The 21,517-nt window shown below is 40.4% G+C and overlaps 1 protein-coding gene across 9 annotated transcripts in view; it reads left to right on the forward strand.

Moving 5' to 3' along the window:
- ptk2aa (protein tyrosine kinase 2aa) overlaps positions 1–21,517 on the forward strand; it is a 37,964-nt gene that overhangs the window by 5,654 nt on the left and 10,793 nt on the right. For 5 of the 9 annotated variants that reach the window (XM_077549447.1, XM_077549448.1, XM_077549450.1 and 2 more), the window contains exons 1-13: positions 8,484–9,143; positions 9,522–9,769; positions 10,207–10,379; positions 11,429–11,516; positions 11,737–11,816; positions 12,381–12,443; positions 14,022–14,076; positions 18,543–18,683; positions 18,792–18,869; positions 18,946–19,053; positions 19,171–19,288; positions 19,773–19,803; positions 20,448–20,512. In XM_077549447.1, coding sequence (XP_077405573.1) covers positions 9,020–9,143; positions 9,522–9,769; positions 10,207–10,379; positions 11,429–11,516; positions 11,737–11,816; positions 12,381–12,443; positions 14,022–14,076; positions 18,543–18,683; positions 18,792–18,869; positions 18,946–19,053; positions 19,171–19,288; positions 19,773–19,803; positions 20,448–20,512 — 1,372 coding nt within the window. In that variant the 5' untranslated portion in view covers positions 8,484–9,019. Of the gene's footprint in view, positions 1–4,512; positions 4,696–7,935; positions 7,963–8,482; positions 9,144–9,521; positions 9,770–10,206; positions 10,380–11,428; positions 11,517–11,736; positions 11,817–12,380; positions 12,444–14,021; positions 14,077–18,542; positions 18,684–18,791; positions 18,870–18,945; positions 19,054–19,170; positions 19,289–19,772; positions 19,804–20,447; positions 20,513–20,737; positions 20,825–21,517 lie in introns of those variants that run through there. The other 4 variants (XM_077549452.1, XM_077549456.1, XM_077549453.1 and 1 more) reach the window with 4 other exon arrangements.

The raw sequence follows: 21,517 nt of genomic DNA on the forward strand, positions 1-21,517 counted from the left end.
CCTACTAATCCGATGGCCCGTTAATCTGCTTTACTCTTGAGCAACTCCGGTCTTGCCTTGCGGCCGGTTTGCCAGTTTTGTGTTTGCCAGCGAGGGGATTGTCGGTCTCATTCACTTACCAACTATATAGAGACTATAGTAATAGAGTTGCGACATGCACTGTGTTTCCTCAAATGGTGCCAAGTGCCTCTAATAGATGCTGTGCCGTACTTAGTGTGACGTCAACTTAAGACAGATAAGAGCCTCTCTTAACTCATTCACTGCCATTGACGACTATAGACGTCAAAAATTCATGTGAACTATTTCTATTAGTTTAACAATTTTTCAATTCATTTCATTTTTTATGAAAACCTATATATTTTTTTTTGTACATTAACAACAGATATAAAATTATCATCTGACCAATTACGATTAAACGCTCCCTATTTTTTAATATTAAAAAAAAAATTAGACCCGTCAGGCGATGAATTTTTTTTAAATTGTAATTAATCACATGACTTCACTAACGATTAATCACAAATTTTATATCTGTTCTTAATTTACAAATTTTTTTTCTCTAGGTTTTCATACCCTTGCTAGCAAAAGTGGATTTTTTTTTAACTATTAGAAATACAGGGTGTCCATAAAGTCTCTTTACCATTTCAAAAATTTATTAAAAATGCAATTGATTAGATATTTTATTTAGATTTGTTCTATTGTATTCAGCGTTTATTAAAGTTTTTTTTTTTTATCACACTGCATTTGTGTGTTTCAGGGATCCTGTTTGTCAAAGGTCAAAGGTCGCCCAGTCCTTCCTTTATCTAACACTGTCACTGTCTCTATAAATTTCTTGTGCCATGCACGAATTGACGGACGTGATGGTGGATTTCTTCCATACTTAGTTCTGTAGTTTCGCTGAGTCTGCCTGATACACATTGCGCCTTCTCTTGAGGGGTAGCCATTTTGTAGGGGTTCATTCAACATCACCTCTTTGACAAACAGGATCCCTGAAACACACAAATGCAGTGTGATAAAAAAAAAACTTTAATAAACACTGAATACAGTAGAACAAATCTGAATAAAAAATCTAATCAATTGCATTTTTAATAAAAAATTTTAAATGTGAAAGAGACTTTATGGACACCCTGTAGTTCAAATTAATTTTTGACGTCTATAGCCGTCAATGGCACTGAATGAGTTAAATGGATGCACTATTTTTGGATATACAGTTTTACAGTACAGTACACAGTATAATGTTGAGCCTTAGTGATTATTTTCTGGAAATGTCAGCAACAGTTAGCACATCTGTCTCACATGTTCTGGGTTCAAATCTCGGGTCGGGTCTTCCTGTGGAGAGTTTAGCATGTTCTCCCCATGCTTGCTTGGGTATTCTCCGGATACTCTGGACAGCTTCCTCCCACATTTGTTCATTGAAGACAAGTTATCCAATGGTGTGAAATGCTTATGCAAAATGGTTCTTTAGTCTGACTGTAGCTATTTAATCAATGTATGTTTTAAAAATGCCAAATTTGGGTTAGGCCACAAATACTTTTTTTTTTTTTTACACAAAGAAAATGTCAGATTATACACAGGATATTGCACTACTTTTGTCGACTTCATCTTGTGCCACGATGACCTACATTGACTTCATAAATAATCTCTTATTTTGCATATCTATGTTGTGATGAAACAATTCTTTGTGGCGGAAAAACACAAATCTAGATAGGCAGTCAAGTGAACAGCAGGCGCGTCACTCTATTCAGTCGAGCAACCGAGAATGTCACGTTATGACTAATGGAGTAGCCCCTCGGGTGGCGTTTGTGTCAGAGGGGCGGAAGAGCCAAAGGCAAAACGCACACGCGCGCACACACATTCTCCAACTCCAGCCTGTTTTCGCGAGGATTTAGTAGATTTTTAAATGTACAAATGCAACACATTGTCAACGTTGGCGTGATTGCAGTGAATATTGCTTGGCATGTAAATATCACATCGATAACTATACAGTATATATATAAGTACTTTTAAGTCTCATTTGTTTTGTATTTATATTTGTATTAGTTAACCTTTTAAAATATTTTATTAAGATCAATTTTATTTTATTTTTTTATGACACATCAAGCAAAAAGAAATATGTCTGCTACTATATTTGTACGGTAGTTGGAACTAGGGCTGGATGATAACGGGGAAAAATAAATCACGATTATTTTTGATTGACATTGAAATGCCGATTAATAAAATGGTTAATCATTGATTGAAACTTTATATATAATATTTTTTCAACTACTCAAAACTATGACCATAGCCTTACGCCCGTTCATCTCTTCACGTTATTCTTGAACACTATTCTTTTTGTCAAGTATAACAATATAAATATTAAATTCGAGCCTCTTGCATTTTATTCTTCATTTTCAAATTAAAGCATTACATTAGTACCTCTTTATCATATTTATTTCATCTTATGTTATTTTCACAAGTCTGCGGATATAGTGGGCTAACCTGGGACCTTAGGGATTGTATTTTGTGCTATTATGTGGAAAGTTGCAATTGTATTTTATTCAGATTTTCACATATTGGAACGAACAGGCTGAAAGAGCCAGGCTGCCTGAGATTGCATCTCCATGTATCTCTGGTCAGGAGGGTTGTAGAGCAACAAAAGTCACCCTGAATATTCTCACCAGTCGCCCCGGTGCCCACTGAAAAGCATGGAAAAAGCATGTGAGGATTGGACAACCGGAAATGGATTTAAGGGGGGATGCAACCTCTGGCAGGCTGACAAAAATTGACTTCCTGAGATTGCATCCCCGTGTATCTCTCGTCAGGAGGGTCGTAAAGCCACAAAAGTCACCCTGAATACTCTTACTAGCACCAACCCTATATAATGAAAAGCATGTAAGGATTGGACAAACAGAAATTAATTTAGGGGCGGGGAGGCAATCTCAGGCAGGCTGAAAAAAATGGCAGCCTTAGATTGCATCCCCATGTATCTCTGGTCGGGAGGGTCATAGAGCTACAAAACTCACCCTCAATGCTCTTACTAGTCCCCTCTGTATTTGCTGAAAAACCTTTGTGGATTGGACAAATAGAAATGGATTTGGGGTGATGCAATCTCAGGCATTCTGATAAAAACGGGCTGCCTGAGATTGCATCCCCATGTATCTCTGGTCGGGAGGGTCATAGAGCTACAAAACTCACCCTCAATGCTCTTACTAGTCCCCTCTGTATTTGCTGAAAAACCTTTGTGGATTGGACAAATAGAAATGGATTTGGGGTGATGCAATCTCAGGCATTCTGATAAAAACGGGCTGCCTGAGATTGCATACCCATGTATCTCTGGCCAGGAGGGTCAGATAGTTACAAAACTCACCCCGAATGTTCTTACTAGTCCCCTCGGTATCCACTGAAAAGCATGTGTGGATTGGAGTCATTGGACAAACAGAAATGGATTTGGGGTGATGCAATCTCAGGCAGGCTTATAAAAACGGGCTGCCTGAGATTGCATACCCATGTATCTCTGGCCAGGAGGGTCAGATAGTTACAAAACTCACCCCGAATGTCCTTACTAGTCCCCGCAGTATCCACTGAAAAGCATGTATGGATTGGAGTCATTGGACAAACAGAAAAGGATTTGGGGTGATGCAATCTCAGGCAGGCTTATAAAAACGGGCTGGCCGGCATTGCATACCCATGTACTGTATCTGTGGCCAGGAGGGTCAGAGAGTTACAAAACTCACCCTGAATGTTCTTACTAGTCCCCTCTGTATCCACTGAAAAGCATGTGTGGATTGGAGTCATTGGACAAACAGAAATGGATTTGGGGTGATGCAATCTCAGGCAGGCTTATAAAAACGGGCTGCCTGAGATTGCATACCCATGTATCTGTGGCCAGGAGGGTCAGATAGTTACAAAACTCACCCCGAATGTCCTTACTAGTCCCCGCAGTATCCACTGAAAAGCATGTATGGATTGGAGTCATTGGACAAACAGAAATGGATTTGGGGTGATGCAATCTCAGGCAGGCTTATAAAAACGGGCTGGCCGGCATTGCATCCCCATGTATCTGTGGTAAGGACGGTCAGAGAGCCACAAAACTCACCCTGGAACCGAGGCTAATGCAATAGTAAAGTCAAAATTACAGTATACACGTTTAGGAAAATGGTTTCATTTAAAGCTGCTCAATCTTTTTGCGTAATTTCTCACAAAAATCTTGAACTTTCAGTCATCGCGTTGTCATTCTTCCCCTCCTTCACGTTGCAATTTATTTTGCCTCCCACTTCTGTCAACTCACTGACTCGTACATCTGGCTGCCTCCCTCTCTCTCTCTCTCTCTCCCTTTTCCACTTTATCCTTCTCCTGCTGGACAAAGATTCCCCCTCCCCCTTCTTCCTCCTCCACTCGCTCATCTCCCTCCCCCCTTTTGGGCTCCCCTCTCTCTCTCTCTCTCTCTCTCTCTCTCTCTCTCTCTCTCTCTCTCTCTCTCTCTCTCTCTCTCCTTCACTCTCCTCCTCTTCCCCACTCGTGTGTAGTTGTAGTAGTTGTAGCGCGGGATTAGGAAGGAAAGGGAAGGCCGGTTTGTAAACTGACACAGTGACCACAGAAGCTCGGCTGGGATTTGGGCTTTCCCAGTATAGCCTCCTTTCATTTTGTTTAGTTGGGGGGAATCTTGTTCTTCTTTTTCCTCTTTTTTTTGGACTTTAAAAATGGAGGGATTATACCATGGTAAGGCTAGTATGCATGTGTCATGTTCTATTTGCTGCGATGAAGTGTCCAGTTTTTGCAATGTGGGGAAACTGGTAAATTAGAATCCATTGTGACGTGAACTGACTTGCTCGAAGTGTGTCACTTGACACTTTTCATTTCGAAAGCAGCACTCTTTAATTGATTAAAGCATCCAAGCGTGCAGAATACAATTTAAAGAGGTGACATAATCCTCTTTGCTATCGATCAAGGGGGTGTGTGTTAATGTCAAGTGTGCACACAAGGAGGCTTGAAGTGTGTGCATGTGTGGGAAGTTGCGTGCGGTGGGGGGGGGAGTGGATATGGATGTTAAATTAGAGGGTTGTGTTGTGCATCCTTAGACTATTCCTGCTTTTGTCTTGTATGCGGGCAATCTGCTTGTTTATGTTTCTTCTTTATACAGAGAACCCAGCAGTAGTTATTCATTTGTAGGCTGTAGTTTATTTAAGGTATAAAAAAATTCCGCCATGTTGGAATGTAGAGTTTTTAATTAAGTGCATTCACATTAACGGATTAACAGAGAAGTGTGTTTTGCTTTTTCTTAGGCTTAATTAAACTATACAAACCATATTAACTCGACTGATTAAATGGTCACTTTATTACAGTATTACTCTGCGAACTTTCTTGTTTCGAGTGACAAGTAGTCATACTTCAGTTTTAGACCCCCTTTTTCAACATTCAGATTTTCAATACATTTTATGAAGGCGACAGTTTGAGCAATATACTGTACTTTACTTTATTTTAGAATTAAAGCAACTTAAAAGTCAACCAGCCTCATTGGAACGACACATGAATCGGTTTATTGACTGAATAAAAAGGTCGGTTATTTTTCTCTCGTCTTTGATCAGTTTTGAATAAAACATGGTATAATATCAGCCCCGCGTGCATTGCTAACCCCGGTTAACACGTTATCGCTGCACCTGAACTCCACACACGAGTGAGCGTGTGTGCCTTTGCAGATAAAGGCTGACGAGCACTCATGCGTTTACATGACCTTATTATGTTTTATGCATGCGGGCTTTATCTGCGTGGAAGGCGTTTTATGTTAGCCATTGATGTCTTAACTTGATTGATCACACAGGAAATGACTTGTGCCATAGAATACATCAACTAAAGATGTGTGCCTGCTCGATGATCAATAAAATCGCCTTTAACATTTTTACCTGGTAATCATTTCGGAACCATACTGTAGTTAAACCCTGATTTGAATTGAGTCGTTAAAATGTCAATTTTTCTACGTCTTGTCAGTAAGTCACAGCTTGACTTTGCATACGAAAGGCTTTGATTTCCACGCATCCCCGCTGTGTTTTTGGCCGGCAGGTGTGCGTGTTGCCTCGGGCGCAATGCTGTGCTCCAGTAACACTTCTTTGTCCACGGGGTTGTAGACTCAACCTGCACACCTCCTGCTGAGGCGCAACATGAGGCAGCGGGGCGGCAAGTTGGATTGCATACGTAATGTACTGTACAGTATATGCCCTTAAAAAGTGAAAGAAGCATTTTTTTTTAGCTACAAAGAAGAACATTTTACGTTTGTGTTTGCAGCGTTGAGGCAACACACTTTTCACTGAACTCGGCATCAGAGTGGCAGATGGTGTGTTTGTGTCTATCTAAGAGTATATTGAGATGTCATTATGGACACTTAAGAAACATGATGCCATGTCCTCTTTAACTCATTCACGGCCATTGACGGCTATAGACGTCAAAAATTCATTTAAACTATTTTTTATTAGTTAAAAAAAACTAAACTTTTGTTAACAAGAGAATAGATTTTTTTAATCGTGCATTTAGAACAGATATAAAATTTGTGATTAATCGTGAGTTAACTATTGAAATCATGCGATTAATTACAATTTAAAATTTTAATCGCCTGTCGCCCCAAATTTTTAATAATGTTTTCCTTTTTTTTTTTTTTTTATTCATTTACTGCCACTGACTGCTATAAACGTCAAAAATTCATTTAAACTATTTTCTATTAGTTTAATAAAAAATCCACTTTTGTTAACAAGAGTATGAAAACCTAGATTTTTTTTATCATAAATTTCGAACAGATATAATTTTTTTGATTAATCGTGAGTTAACTATTGAAATCATGCGATTAATTACAATTAAAAATTTTAATCGCCTGTCGCCCCTAATTTTTAATAACCTTTTTTTTTTTTTTATGAATTTATGGCAGTGAATGAGTTAAGCTGCTACAAGAATAAAAAAATAAATAAAAATAAAAAGTAGTTACAAAAATAGCCAGTGCTATGAAACTAAAATCAAACTGTTTTCAGAAATAAGTCTAATTTCCGTAGGAGAATTAAATTGTAATATTTGAAATATCATCTAATTGTATAATAAGAATGTTGCAAGAATAAGGAAGTCACCAACAAACTCAAAATTACGACATCTTTCCAACTTTATGCTCATTTGATTTCATCTTGTTACTGTCAGAATTTCATATTTTTTCTCCTTATTTTGTCTTTGGAGCTGGTCTTTGATGCAAGAACGACAAAGGAAACACTTGAAGGGCTGTGAGATGTGCATTAGGAGGCAAATGTGCTAATCATAAAAGTCATACGGTGGGAGATATCGTTGATTGAAGGCCCTCTCTGCCTCCACCATGCTCACATATACACACATGCGGACAGCACACACAGACACATACACACACGCACTCGCACACTGGTTTCATATTACAAAGTGTTGGTCGATAAACTATACGACCTGAGTTGGCATTTCCTCTTTGTGGCCTTTCTTTGCATTACATCATCTTTGTTGATGACCCCCTTCTGTCATTTCATCCTCAGCGCATGTGTGTGTGTGCGTGTGTGTGTATACTGTATGCCTTGATTGTCTGAAGCACTTATCCTCTCGACCTGACTCGGGATCAGTGACGCGCTAACTCAGTCGTAAGGGCCCAAAAGTCTCTTGGACTTCCTGTGGGAGACCATCGGATGTTGAGGGACTCTATAGACATTCAGATGCTCAATGTCTATAGAAGAGTCTCATGACCTGCCATTTTGTAGTTTACCTTAGTAATTCAAGTCCACATGGTCGGGTACAAAATTCTTTCCACTGTTTAAAAAAAAAAATAATTATATCTGGGGACCTATTGATTATCCTCAATCCATATGATGTTCTTTCTCACTAGGATATTGATTTAAAAAATCTATCAAATAAACACAATATTAAGTGACTCTTTTGTGATTAACAAGCTTTTTTTTTTGTTTCTTTCAGATATCTCCAGGATTGCCTACTACACAGGTGAGTGAACCCCCCACTCGTACCTCATTTTATGTTCATTATCATACAGCTGCTTAAGGCTTGTGGGTGAGGTGACCACCAAAGATTTCCCCTGACGGAGAACAGAAGAGGTAATTTGTTTGCGGTGTTAGAGGTCAATGCACTGCGAGTGGCTGTAATTAGAAAGTAGGTTCTCTTTCTGGTTGACAAGTTCATCCACAAAGAGCAGAAGGTGCAAGGCGAAGTATACGGAGCAGTTGAGCATGTTATTCATGTGGGCTGGCATCGAGTCCATCCATCTGTGAGGCAGACTTGTAAACTTGTAAACAGACATTTTTATTTATTTTTTTTACTTTGTCCGAACACCATCCCCAAATTATCCCTCTCCAGCGCACAGAAGGTTCTGACGTCACCACCCGGTGGGTAAAAGTGGGAGGGCATAATCATTGAGCAGTCCAATGTTTTGCTAATTAGCATATTCCTCTTGCTCCTCCTCTCGGCTCCCTATTCAACTTTCACCCGTGCCGCGTTTGTCCTTCTTTTCCTCTCATTCTTCCCCGAGACAATGGTCGCCTTCGCCGTCAATCCCTGCATCTCTGCTTCTGTCTCTCTCTTTCATTGCGCACCGCGGTCGCTAAACAAGAGGACGTCTTTCCATTGGCTGCTCGCTAATTGTTTCTAGTTCCCTCCGAGTGTACGTTGCCCACCGGCCTGGAAAAGTTGGATTTTTTTTTTCTTCTTCTGGAAACTGTCATCGCAACAGGAGAAAAAAGCTATCCAAATTCTCTCCTGAATGATGGTCACGTCACACTTCCACGGCAACGGTGTAACTATGGAGCACAGGCATGGGGTAAGAACAGCCCGATAACAAACAGCGCGCTTGTCGTCAGAAAAAGGGGGCCGGCGTGGGGAGCGAAGAAGAGAACTTTCTGAACTCTCCGGATCTCAGGCCAAAGGACTCAAATGTGACATCGTCAGAACTTGCAACTTTTCAAGGATTTGCTCTGTTACGCCGTTGGAAGTGGCGGATCTTGTGTGTTGGTTGACATCGCCCCCGCCCGGGGCAAAGTGCGGCGTCATGCGTGTTTGTGAGGCCGCCAGCTGCCTGTCTGTGCTCGGCAGTGACGGACACAGCCAGAGACTGACGTGTGTTTCCATGGCGACGAGCGGCTGTAGCCCCTTTCCCATATGCTGGGGCCGAGGTAGGGCAGTCATTTCCCTAATAGGCGGACTCAAATAAAATCAACGCCACCTATTAGAGACAATCTTTTGTATGTCGTGGGAGGAGTTAAGTTTAGCCTAGATTGTTAGCGGATGAAATTATGGGAGCATTTTCACTGCAAATGCAATTGTAATCATTTTGAGGTTTTTATGAATTCTCTGTTTTCTTCCTCAAACACAAATCAAGACGCACACATGACGAAAGGAGGCATTCCCAGATGAGTTTAATTCCAGGAAGTTTGTCAATGTCAGGAAAAATAAACGCCCGTGGTCCATTGTCTTGCTTCGGTCACAGAATGGATGAGCCTTGACCTGGCCCAAAAAATCTTAATGTGGGAAATCATTTACTTGTTTTCCAGAATATGACAGACACTTAGCTGCGGCCGTCTCAGCAGGGAAGACCATGGCGACGCCCTACGTGGATCCCAACCTCAATCACGCCCTGCTGGACGGCGGCGCCAAGTCGCGGCTCAGCACCGGGGGGTCGGAGCGTACCGCCGCCGGATCCGTGGACAGGGTCCTGAAGGTCTTCCACCATTTCGAGACCAATACAGAACTCAGCAGCTGGTCGTCCAACATCCGATACGGGGATGCTACCGACGTCCGGGTAAGATTCGGACTCTGCTAATTAATGACTAGAACCCGGAAAAAATCTGGATTTCAATTATATCGAAATCAATCGAATTAAAAACCAACATACAAACATTTGAGAACCTCAATATGTTTTGTTGTGCTCGTTTTAAACTGAGGACTCCTATACGACAAAAACTCAATTTGTTAAGCGGTCTTCCTCCATATCTGGGTCAAAACCCCCACCCCTGCCAGATTTTTTTACATGGCAACACACATGCTCCTTTGAGCATTAATGCGCATGTGATGTCTAGCAGCTTGTTTGGGTGTGAACGTCACCTTAAATTTGTTGAAGTTAAAGACAGGCATGCACAAAGTGAGGCACGATGTGAACCTTCTGTAGCCTAGACTCAATTATTATTATTATTATTATTTTGTTCAAGTGAATATAATATCACAAGTTGACGTCCACAGGGAATCATCCAGAAGATCCTGGACATCCACAAGGTGCGATGGACGTCATGCTTTGGCCTGCGTCTCAGCAGCAGCGGCCAACCCGGCGACCAAGTGCACTGGCTTCATCCCGACATGGGCGTGTCGCACGTCCGAGAGAAATACGAACAAGCGCGCCCCAACGAGGAGTGGAGGTAAGTGAATTTTGAGGCGGAGAGTTTAGTTAATAGGCAAGATGCCCCTTTTGTACGATGCGCTTTAAAGATTCATCTGTAGCTTCTCTCCGGATGAGGAAAAGATGTCATGTCATTTATATTTTAAGCCAAGTAGAGAGAGCTGGAAACGAACACAGCAAAGGAAACAGTATTGCTATACATAGTGCGCCTTTTTTTTTTCTGGAGAGCTCAGTATTGTTTATTTGGTAATTTTACCGATTTGACATGTCATCATCATTGCTCTCTTTTTTTTTTTGTATGTGCGTGCGTGCGAGTGTGTGTGTATTCATTAGTTCACCTAAAACCTATTAAAAACATAGTGTGCCTTTTAATTAACAGGTCCCAAAAAAAGGGTGGGGACAGCATAATTATTTGGGGCTTTATTTCTTCAGCTGGAACTGGGGCCTTAGAAAAAAAGGACCGAATTATGAACAGTTGGAAATCGCAGACCGTGTTAGCTTCATGCTTCTGCTTAGAAACAAACACAGTCAGGAAAAGCCTATGACAACAGCTTCACTTTATTTGGGCTTGTATGATGGCAGGCATGTGCTGACTCAAGTTTAAACGCAATTTGTTCATTCTGAACACATCCAAGTTATAAGAGGCACAGTTTGACAAAGCCACAACTCGCTCCCTGACGCAGTTATGCCTGTCGCAAACGGATAAGCAGCAGGGAGTGATTTACTGGAGACGCCTCATGAAAAATCCAGCGGGCCCCCGTCTGTTGTAGGCTGGATTGAAAGGCTCGTGGATCACTTTTATTGTGGCGGTCGCCGCTAATGCCATTGTACATTTAGGACCTTTTGCACCGTGGACTTATAAAGAGAGAAGGAAGCAGATGTCACCTTTGTCCGACTAAGTCAACAACTCTTTGCTGCTTGTGTTATGATGTAACCCCTTCTCTCACTATGTCATACCCTGTCATTTGCTTTTTAGAATTGCATGACGGGCCGAATCAAGTGCTCAAAAGGCCCACGGGCTGTAGATTGCGCAACCCTTCTCTAAACACTTAAATTTCTTTTCCGCAGGTATGAACTGAGGATCCGATACCTCCCAAAAAGCTTCGTGCAGCAGTTTACGGAAGACAAACCTACACTCAATTACTTCTACCACCAGGTACGGACGCACAAACACGCCCCCAATACACACGCATGTCATCTTTCAACATGAGACATATGGCGCTGATTGCAGACTGTGTGTTTGCCTGGAAGTCATCTAGGTCAGTAGGACTGTTTATGTTTGTCAAAGTGCCATTTGTTGCTCGGCGATATAAATATGTCAGTGTCTTTAAATAAACATATGCGTTTGTTGCTTACATGTGTCATTTGGCACCCAGGTGAAAAATGACTACATGGCACAGACCGGGGATCAAGTGGAGCAAGATGTCGCCCTTAAGCTGGGCTGCCTGGAGATCAGGTGAGACGCACGCTGAGAACTCAGCTGTTAACTATTAATTGTTTATGTAATGATAACAACACATTTCTGATTGTGCTTGTTTTTATCCAGAGGTAAAAACATCATTTTAATAGTTTAAATGGTTTAATTCGTGATATTACTTTAGTGGTCATTGAATTACATTCTTCAGTATTTCAATAATTTTGTTTTAAATGATTGAAAATGTGTGTATTTGTTATGAAAAACATTTTTCTCAACTTTCTTTTAAAATATATATTATTTAAAAATCCGAAATATTCTTCAAATGTTGATTTCTGTTTTCATTTTTTTCCCCAAAAACGCAACAAAAACAAACCCTTATACAGTATTAAGTAGTGCAGTTCAGACTGCTGTCACTATTTACACATTAATCACATGATTTAAACAACTGTGTTAATATTTTTGGATGTAGTTCTTGTTTTGGATTCCATTAGAATGTGCAGGTGTAGAAAATTAATTTATTTCCCTCGGGTCCACTGAAAGATCTAGAGCCTGTTGTTTAGCTAGGATGATTTCATGTTGGATATTCTCTGCTCTGATTTCCAGGAGGTTCTTTAAAGAGATGAGAGGAAACGCCCTGGATAAGAAGTCCAACTATGAGCTACTGGAGTAAGTACTTTTTATGCTTATGACTTCCAGACCAGCAGTGAGTGATCTTCCATCAGCTTGGTCCTCTCGTTAGCATGTTTTGCAACTCAACTCAGCTCAGTTCCAGTTCCATACATTTGTCTTTGTTCACGTTCAATATGGCAATTACTCATGAGGGCAAAGCTGCTTCGCTCTCCACGTAGCGATCTGCTGACTGTTAGACGGCTAGCGCTAACAAACCGGGCGGCTTAACGAGGCTGCTTGGCTCCGACTCTAATGAGCTGCCCGATTCTGCCATACTAGTCTTTTCTTTCAAACCCTACGGCCTAATGAGCTCGCCAATGAACAGCCAAAAGAATGGCCAGTCGTTTTTTGTATCCTGCTTCCTGCTCATCTCATGTCTTTTGTCTTCTTCGCAATTTTCTCCTTTTGTTATTTTGTCTCAATCTGTCCCTCGTCCCCAATAAGATGTCAGCTTTCTGCCAAGCGGGTCTGGAGGGGGAAGCACTGCGGGCCTGACAGTTGGCCTGTTTAAACATTCTCTAGTTTATCAAAAGTTCTCAAAGCAAACTTTACATTACTTATTTTTTTATACAGACAAGAAAGACCACAAGTAGCTGAACTTTGGAACATCTAAAGTTGAAACAATTATTTTGTGATGCAGTTCGACTTCCAGGTTGTTCCATTAAAAATAAAAAATAAAATTATACATTTGATTCAGATAAAATAGTCACCACCATAAAACCTTTATATATTTTTTTTAATAATTTATTATCCAGTGTGGTAATAGCCACATGCTGTTGCTATTTACCAACCAAATTTGTATCCTGAATTTGTCAGCAGTGTATGAAGTAGCATTTTATAATTTCTCACTGCCATACAAATATACAGAAACGTTAACCACTGAAAATGAGACAAAATAAAATTAAAATAAAGCAAAACTGGTCACCTTTTGATGTCTGGGCGACACATAATGGACTAGAAAAATGTGCCCTATGTTGGTAAGCTTCTCTTCTCATTTTAACGGTAGACATTATGCTAACAGCTACATTTTATTTAGCATTTGCTTGGTAAAATCCATTTGATTGAAGTTCATTTATTAATCATTCATGAATTACTTAAATGTAGATGGATGGAGTCTATGGCAGTGGTGGGCAAACTCGGTCGTCAAGGTTTTGGAGGTTTCCCTGCTGCAACGCTGCTGATTCCAATCAACAGGATCGTTACCAAGCTTATGCAGAACTTTCTGATGAGCTGATCATATATCAGCTGTGTTGGAGAAGGGAAACATCCAAAACCTGCAGGACTCCGGCCCTCGAGGTCTGAGTGTGCCCACCCTTGGTCTATGGTAATCCCAATTTTTTGCTGATGTCATCATAACAAAAATCCAAAACAGTACTGTACGACTGTTTGACTTTGCAAGTTAAGCCGTTTAGCAAGTGAGTCAGCCTCATCACTTTCTGCTTCCCACTGTCCACTTCCCACATCCACTTATGTAACCGAGCTCGGATCAGATAGCGACATTTAACATTCCTGTGAATATTTACAGCATTCTAAACATTCCCACTTCTCTCTTGTCGTCTTATCCTCTGTACACAGGAAGGATGTTGGTTTGAGGCGTTTTTTCCCCAAAGACCTTCTGGATTCAGTCAAGGTGAGAAGAAAGCACTACAGTAATCCCCTCCATAGTTGCGTTTCACCTATTCCCAATCTTTCCTTTGGAACGTATCCGCAAGCTATTCACTGAAAAAGGGACTTCTTCACAATTTTTGTGTTAATGTTAGCTCAGTTTGAAATTATATTTAACACTAGATTGTAGTTTGCAGAGCATAGTTTTTTTTTGTTTTTTATAATTCAATCTTTACATACATGTGGTTGATTGTCAATTCTGTGTGTGTGGGGGGGGGGGGGGGGGGGGGGGGGGTTCACTTTTCACTGTAGTATATATATATTTACCTTGAGTGGCCTGCTCTATTAAATCAAATATTTGTAACAGGGGTGTCCAATGTCTGACACAGGAGCTCATTTGTGGCCTTGTGGCTTGTTTTTGTTGTCCCCCAGTATGTTAAAAAAATTAAATAAATAACCATTAACTCAATTGTTTTTATAGAGCACATTATGTACCGCACTTTGCATGCAGCTATGGTTGTTTTTAATCCTGGAGAACCCACGGGGTCAAATTTGGCCCCTATAAATTCTGCTACTCTAATAACAAAGACCTTTATGTTTTTTTTTCCAGCAGTTATTTTGTCCCTGTGTTCTTGTTTCCATTGGCCAAAGTGTGTTTGTGCATTCAAAATCCAGTTCTAAAATGCAACAAATAAAACAAAAAAATTATATTGTTCAATGTAGCTGTGTATTTGATTGATTATTTTCTTAAATTCTAAATAGTTTACTGACAGTTTTTGTTATTCTGATTTTTCGAAATGATACCCCTAAATCCCAAAAGGGTCAAATTAGGGAATAAAGGGTTAACATTGAAAAAACATATATTTTGGTGTTCAGTGAATTTATAGCAGTCATTTAATGTATAATTCATAATTTTTCAAAGAAGAAAAAGGTTCTTGGGTTCTCCAGGGTTAAAGTAAAAAATCTGACGTGTAAAAACAAAGACAGCTAATTAATAACATAAACGAATCACTAAAACAATGTCCAGTCTCATGCTGATTCGTAAGCCAAAGAATAAATTTACAAATAAATTAACAGACTCTATTATGCCGCAAATCCGTTTACTGTTTTCTGCGCCAGCCCGAAACTAATAAATTTCATGTTTAAATTTGGAGTTTTTGTACGCCGGCATAATAGCAGTGTCAGTGATAAATTTACGGCACACTTTTACGGGGAGGGTGTATTGAAGAAAGGCGCAGTGACCCCAAAAGGTCCTGATGTCGGCAGGCGGCGGGGAGACAGATGCTCGTGCACAACCCCCAGGGTCACGTTTAAACCCACTTTCTCTTTCCAACAATGAGGAAGGAAAAGGGGAGGTGTGCGGCCTCCTTTCCTAGTCTGTTTATCAAGCCCAGCTGAACGCCCCCCCATTCCCTGCCCTTCCCATCAGCTGCCCACTTCTTTACCTCCTCTTCACAAACATGGCAACATAAAGCCTCCCTCCCTTCCTGGAGGCAACCACACGCGCAATCAACATCCATAAATTCTCTGATTGGAATTGAATGCAGATGTCAGGGTGGGTGTCGTAGTTTCACAGTATTTGAGTTATTTTGACTGAAACTGATTAAACACACATTGGTTATAGACATGACAATGGCGATATTCAGACGTGACTTTAAAAAGTGTAGCCTTTCTTACACGGGGGGGGGGGGGGGGGTACACGCGGCATTACATACCGAGTCTGTCATTTTTATTGATGGAGAATGATTGGTGGGGGATATTATATACAAGCGCTCAATATATTGAGTTTCGTAATTGGCTACGGTTCTGTTTACATTGCAATTATCCCAACAAGGATTTTCCATTCTCAATATTGAAGAGGTGTTACAATTATTGTCCCAAATGTTTTCTGAGCAGTAAAAAAGAAAAGAATCACCGATGATCTGAAATCCAACTTTTGTTTGAATTTTGAGTGATTTTTTCCCTCCAGAAAATATACATTCACTGCAAAAACTAAAATCTTAAGTAAGATATCATTTCTTAAATTTAACCTAAATTTGACAAGTTATTTTTACTTAAAATGAAATTGCCAGGCAAGATCATTATGCTTATTTTAAGATACTTATTACTTAATTATCTTATTTGATCAAGCAGTCTTGGCATTGAGTGTTAAGAGCCAGTTTTAAGTACTGGGAGGATTAAAACAAGCATTTCCCACATTTTAGGATGACAACTAACCAACATCAAAGGCCCTGAACTGGGGTTTCATACGTTTTCTTATTTTAAGATTTTGCATAATCTAGTAATAAGATAAATGAAGAAAAAAAATACAAGTATGAAAATAGCCTCAGTCTTGAAAGTTGTGGGTTCAATTCCTGGCTGGGTCATGACAAAGAAACCTGTTACCTCCCTGCTTGACAAGTTATCCAAGCGTAAAAAAAATACTAATTTTAAGAAAATAGTTCTATTCATTCCAGCTTGAACAAAGACGACATAACTTGTTTGTAGTCTGAAAATACTATTTTCAAGACCGCAGTGGTTGATATGGGCCCAGTATTATTTTCTTATTTTTCAAAATCTTACAGGTAAATTTAAGTCAAATTTTCTTGTTCTGTTGGCAGATAATTTTGCTCATTTGAAGTAATAATTTTCTTATTTTACTTTATTTTTTTCTTAAAATTTCTACAGTCCTTTTTGCACTGTTATTATTTTGTTTCACAAAAGCTCTTGTGAACATCTGCAGTTGTTCGGCATGCATACGAGGTGTGTGCGTCCGGGTGTCGCAGCTGTCAGATGTGTGGCTGTCTTTGAAAGGGGTATAAGGGAATGGGAGTCTTTTAATGGGATTATTCTCTTTCTCAATCGACTCCACTTGTCACACACACACACACACACACACACACGTGCATAGACACACAAACAAAAAACAGATGGCTACGATAGTAAAGGGTGACTGATGCCAGGGCTGGTCAAAGCCTTCTAAAGAGTCTATTCACACTGACAGGTTGGCAAGCAAGTTTAGTAAAAAAAAATATAATAATAATAAAAAAAAGGGGACATTATAGACAGTTTAATGACAATGATTACTAGTGTGTGCCTCCAGGTGGCGCTAGTGTAAGTGCTTGACAGCTAGCCTTACACCGTCCGGTGTGAGTATGGGGACAATATGTGATCGTCTTTGGCCAGTTGCGATAGCGACAGGCGTTTCCTCCCAGGAAGGATGGACGCTTTAGAAGGACTAGAAATGTCATTATCTCTCCATCAATTGGGTTAATCAGGTTACACACACTGATTTTTAACCTTTTCCATCAAATTTTTGTGTTGATACTTGACAGGATGAAACGTGCGTCAATAGTCGTGGTAGTACCAAGACTGACCTGTGGGAGGCAGCATGACGCCACAGGCAATCCAGACTGCCGGAAAATGCAAATAAGACTAGTAGTGGTAGTAGATGAAGAAAAACAAGAGTTTAGGTTAACTGTTTTCTTATCTGATAACTACTTCTCCTTGCAAATATTTTTACAAGTTTAACATTTACAATTGTTGCCCCCCACACAATCTTCACACACCAAGAGATATCTGATAATGCGGCCTTTGAATGATGATACCCCCCCACCCCCAACCAGAAAAAAAGGATGACCATACGTCCACAGCCATGTCTTGCTTAACAGCTTGTAAATCGGCATGTTCTTTAAATCAGCTTTGAACCTCCAAACTCAATCTCCTCTAATCTCTTGTCTTAATCTATATGGCGAGCTATTCGCAGTTTGGCTGGGCCTCTCTATTTTCACATCCTTAGCCTAATAACATAACTGCTTAGGTCATTTCTTGAGTGTTATCAGAAAACAAGAAAAACAAATTCAACAAAGACTCCAGTTGATTACCATTATCTGAATGGAGAATCTACCAAAACAACGAAAAACTACATTTTTCAAGCACATTAAATGTTTTTTTTTGTGTGTGTTTAACCCTGGAGAACCCAAGAACCCTTTTCTTCTTTGGAAAATTATGAATTATACATTAAATGACTGCTATAAGTTCACTAAACATAAAAATATATGTTTTTTCAGTTTTAACCTTTATTCCCTAATTTAGGATTAGGGCGAAATTTGACCCTTTTGGGATTTAGGGGTATCATTTCGAAAAATCTGAATAACAAAAACTGTCAGTAAACTATTTAGAATTTAAGAAAATAATCAATCAAATACACAGCTACATTGAACAATAGTATTTTTTTTGTTTTATTTGTTGCATTTTAGAACTGGATTTTGAATGTACAAACACACTTTGGCCAATGGAAACAAGAACACAGGGACAAAATCACAGCTGGGAAAAAAAAATAAAGGTCTTTGTTATTTGAGTAGCAGAATTTATAGGGGCCAAATTTGACCCCGTGGGTTCTCCAGGGTTAAAAGTGACTTACGCAAATCATGCCGTTAGGCTAATGAAGAGAAGATGAAGTGCAAATGGCACAACATGCCATGTACTTAATTGACTCTCATCCTCCTTCAGGCCAAGACACTTCGCAAATTGATCCAGCAGACATTCAAGCAGGTTGCCAACCTCAACGATGAGCAGTGCATCCTCAAGTTCCTTGAAATCCTGGCGCCCATCCAACGCTATGACAAGGAATGCTTCAAATGTGCCCTTGGGGTGAGTAGGACTCTGGTTCCTTGTGTAAGGTTGACCCCTAGTGGTAGCATTCAGTCTCACATGCATTGACTTGATACAATATCTGTAAATACGTCTCCCTCTTGACAGTCAAGCTGGGTGATCCAGGTGGAGCTCGCCATCGGACCTGAGGAAGGAATTAGCTACCTGACGGACAAGGGCTCAGCGGTGAGTAAAAGTTTGCCTTTTCAACTGTCGTCTCATGATCCGATTGTGAGTAATAAGTCTCTTTTCCTACCTACAGCCAACCCATCTGGCTAACTTCACCCAAGTGCAGTCCATCCAGTACTCGGCCATGGAGGAGAAGGACAGGAAAGGAATGCTGCAAGTCAATGTCGCAGGAGCCGCTGAGGTACCCGGGCATGATCTTGAGTTGCCACCGTCGGCTTTGGAGAGCGATGCCGTATGTCAGTCGCGTGTCCTGTGAGGTAACCAAACTTTTTTTGCGCTTTTGTGTGCACCGCGTTAGCCTCTCACCGTCACGACAGCCTCCCTGACCATGGCGGAGAATTTGGCCGACCTCATTGACGGCCACTGTCGGCTCATCTCCATGGAAACGCGCTCTTTCATCGTCAGAGTTCAGAAAGGTGGGGGCGTTTGGTTATGTTTTTTTTTTATGGTAACTCCTTTCCGAATGTGAATTTGGAATGATTTTGGGTTGTATTGCAAAATCAGTCACTCTTTGATATTTATGTTGATGTGTGCCTTTAAGGGGTGTGGCCTAGTGAGTGACACCAGGAGCTCTGGTTGGCCATTTACCCTACTTTTAGTGTAGTGTGAGCGTCTGCGCCATCCTTCTTGACGGTGTTTTCATTTTGACTTAACTGTTTTTGCCCTGTTAAGAAAATGGCTGAAAGTGATTAAATAACATTCCGGAACCTTGAACTAAAATTTTGACAAGAAAATCTACAACTTGGAACATAAAAAAAACAACTCATAATTATGCAACTATTAATGTCCAGTACGTGTAGAAAGGTTGTAATTATGTAGTCCGTATTTTATCACCATGCTGCAAAACGGGGTTTTTTTTCTTCTGCAGTAACTTCATGTTGTTTTGCATTTGTCCTCTAGAGGGGGAGAGAGCGCTACCTTCCCTTCCAAAGTAAGTGCCATTCTCTTTAAACTTGTGTTATGTTGAACCTAAACCTAATTCTAGGCTCAGACTTACCTTGTTTCCTAAAATAGTGCCCTCCTAACTTAATGGTCCCCAGGTGCACCTGACTTGGATAAATGCATAAAAAAATGAATGGGTCATTTTAATGACATCAATTCAAGACACTATTGGTGTCTTATTGACAGTAAAGAGTGGCCTGATGAGTCAATTTGGTTTTGGTCACTAATTAAAACAGCACATTTAAAAAGGCTTGATTGAAATAAAGTGTCTCATCCAGTCTCTACGGTATTCTTTTTTTCATTTTGTTTAGTCCATTTCCGCTTGACATAAATTACCCGGCAACTTTGTTTGATGTTATTCCAATGATGGTTGGTGGGTCCGCTTGAACTACTTGATGTTTTTGTTCAGTTTAAACACAAGTATCACTCCTTTTTTTTTTTCTCCCTGCGTGTACCTTTCTCGCTCGTCTGGTCAAATAAGGAGATAAGTTTGGCAGGCAAATAGTTTCCACTTGTGCAAGTCTCCTCCTCTTTTCCTTGGCCTCTCACTCTGCCCTTTCGCGAGCCACCACAAAAAGGCAGAGATAATTACCGCACTTTGGGTTGTGAACACATCCATGTTTCTATTTGTAGGTTGTCCAATAATGAGAAGAAGTTAGAGGCGGTAAAGAGCGGCGTGAGAACAATCTCTGTTTCAGGTAAGTGAGGGGAATGCTGGACTCGCTCTTGTCACATGTTCCCTAGTGACTGCTCTGCTCTTTCCATTTCCTCCAACATCTGTTTTTTCTCTCATTGTTCCTGTCTTGTCTCCTCCGTCCTGTTTGTTTACCTCTACACTTGGCCTCGTTCTGTACTCTGTCCGTCTTCCATTCACGCCGTCCTTTCTTTTCGACACCTCCCCTTTGTCGTCCGATTGGCCGAAGACCCGGTGCCGTCGACTCCTCCCAAGTCAGCCAAGGCGCGTCGTTTCCTCCTCCCCTTTGTCTTCTGTTCCGATTCACCACCCAATGGTATTCCTTGTGATGCGAATGGCTAATCAAATCATGCTAATTCAGAGGATAATTCAACTAACAAAGTAATTTTGGGTCATTTTGGTGACAAAATGGCAGTATGGTGTAGTAGTGGTTCGCACGCCTGCCTCACAGTTGGAAAGTTCCTGGTTGGAGTCTCGACATGGTCCGTTGTGTGGCTTTTTTTTTTTCCTCCCTGGCTATTCCGGTTTACTCCTCTGCATTCCAAAAACATGCATGTCACATTCATTAATTGAAGACTCTCAATTGTCCATGGGTGTGAGTGATTGATTACTTTAGTAAAAAAAATCGATTCTCATAAGAATCGCAATTCTCATTTAGTACGATTCAGAATCGTTTTTAAATGTCCCAAAATCGATTTTATTTAAATCATTTTATACTGTCTTGCCTTTGTCTGTGTGTGCCTTTATTTGGAGCGCTGTTCATATTGGACCCAGTTTGGCCACTGAAGGGCAGTGTGTTTCCACGCGGTCTAATTCACTGTTAAGTTGTAGCCACATTAAAGAGTAGAAGGAAAAAGTCACGATCAAGTTATTCCAATAAAAGTCGTTGTTTTTTTCCAGCGAGTAGCGCGCTAATTAGCATTAGCGATTCAGACTGGAGTAGATCATTACAATTCCTTGCACATCTATAGGTTGAAGCAAAAATCATTGTCAATCAAGTCATTTTCAA

This window comes from Vanacampus margaritifer, chromosome 17 (assembly GCF_051991255.1).
Source record: "Vanacampus margaritifer isolate UIUO_Vmar chromosome 17, RoL_Vmar_1.0, whole genome shotgun sequence".
Classification (NCBI taxonomy): Eukaryota; Metazoa; Chordata; class Actinopteri; order Syngnathiformes; family Syngnathidae; genus Vanacampus; species Vanacampus margaritifer.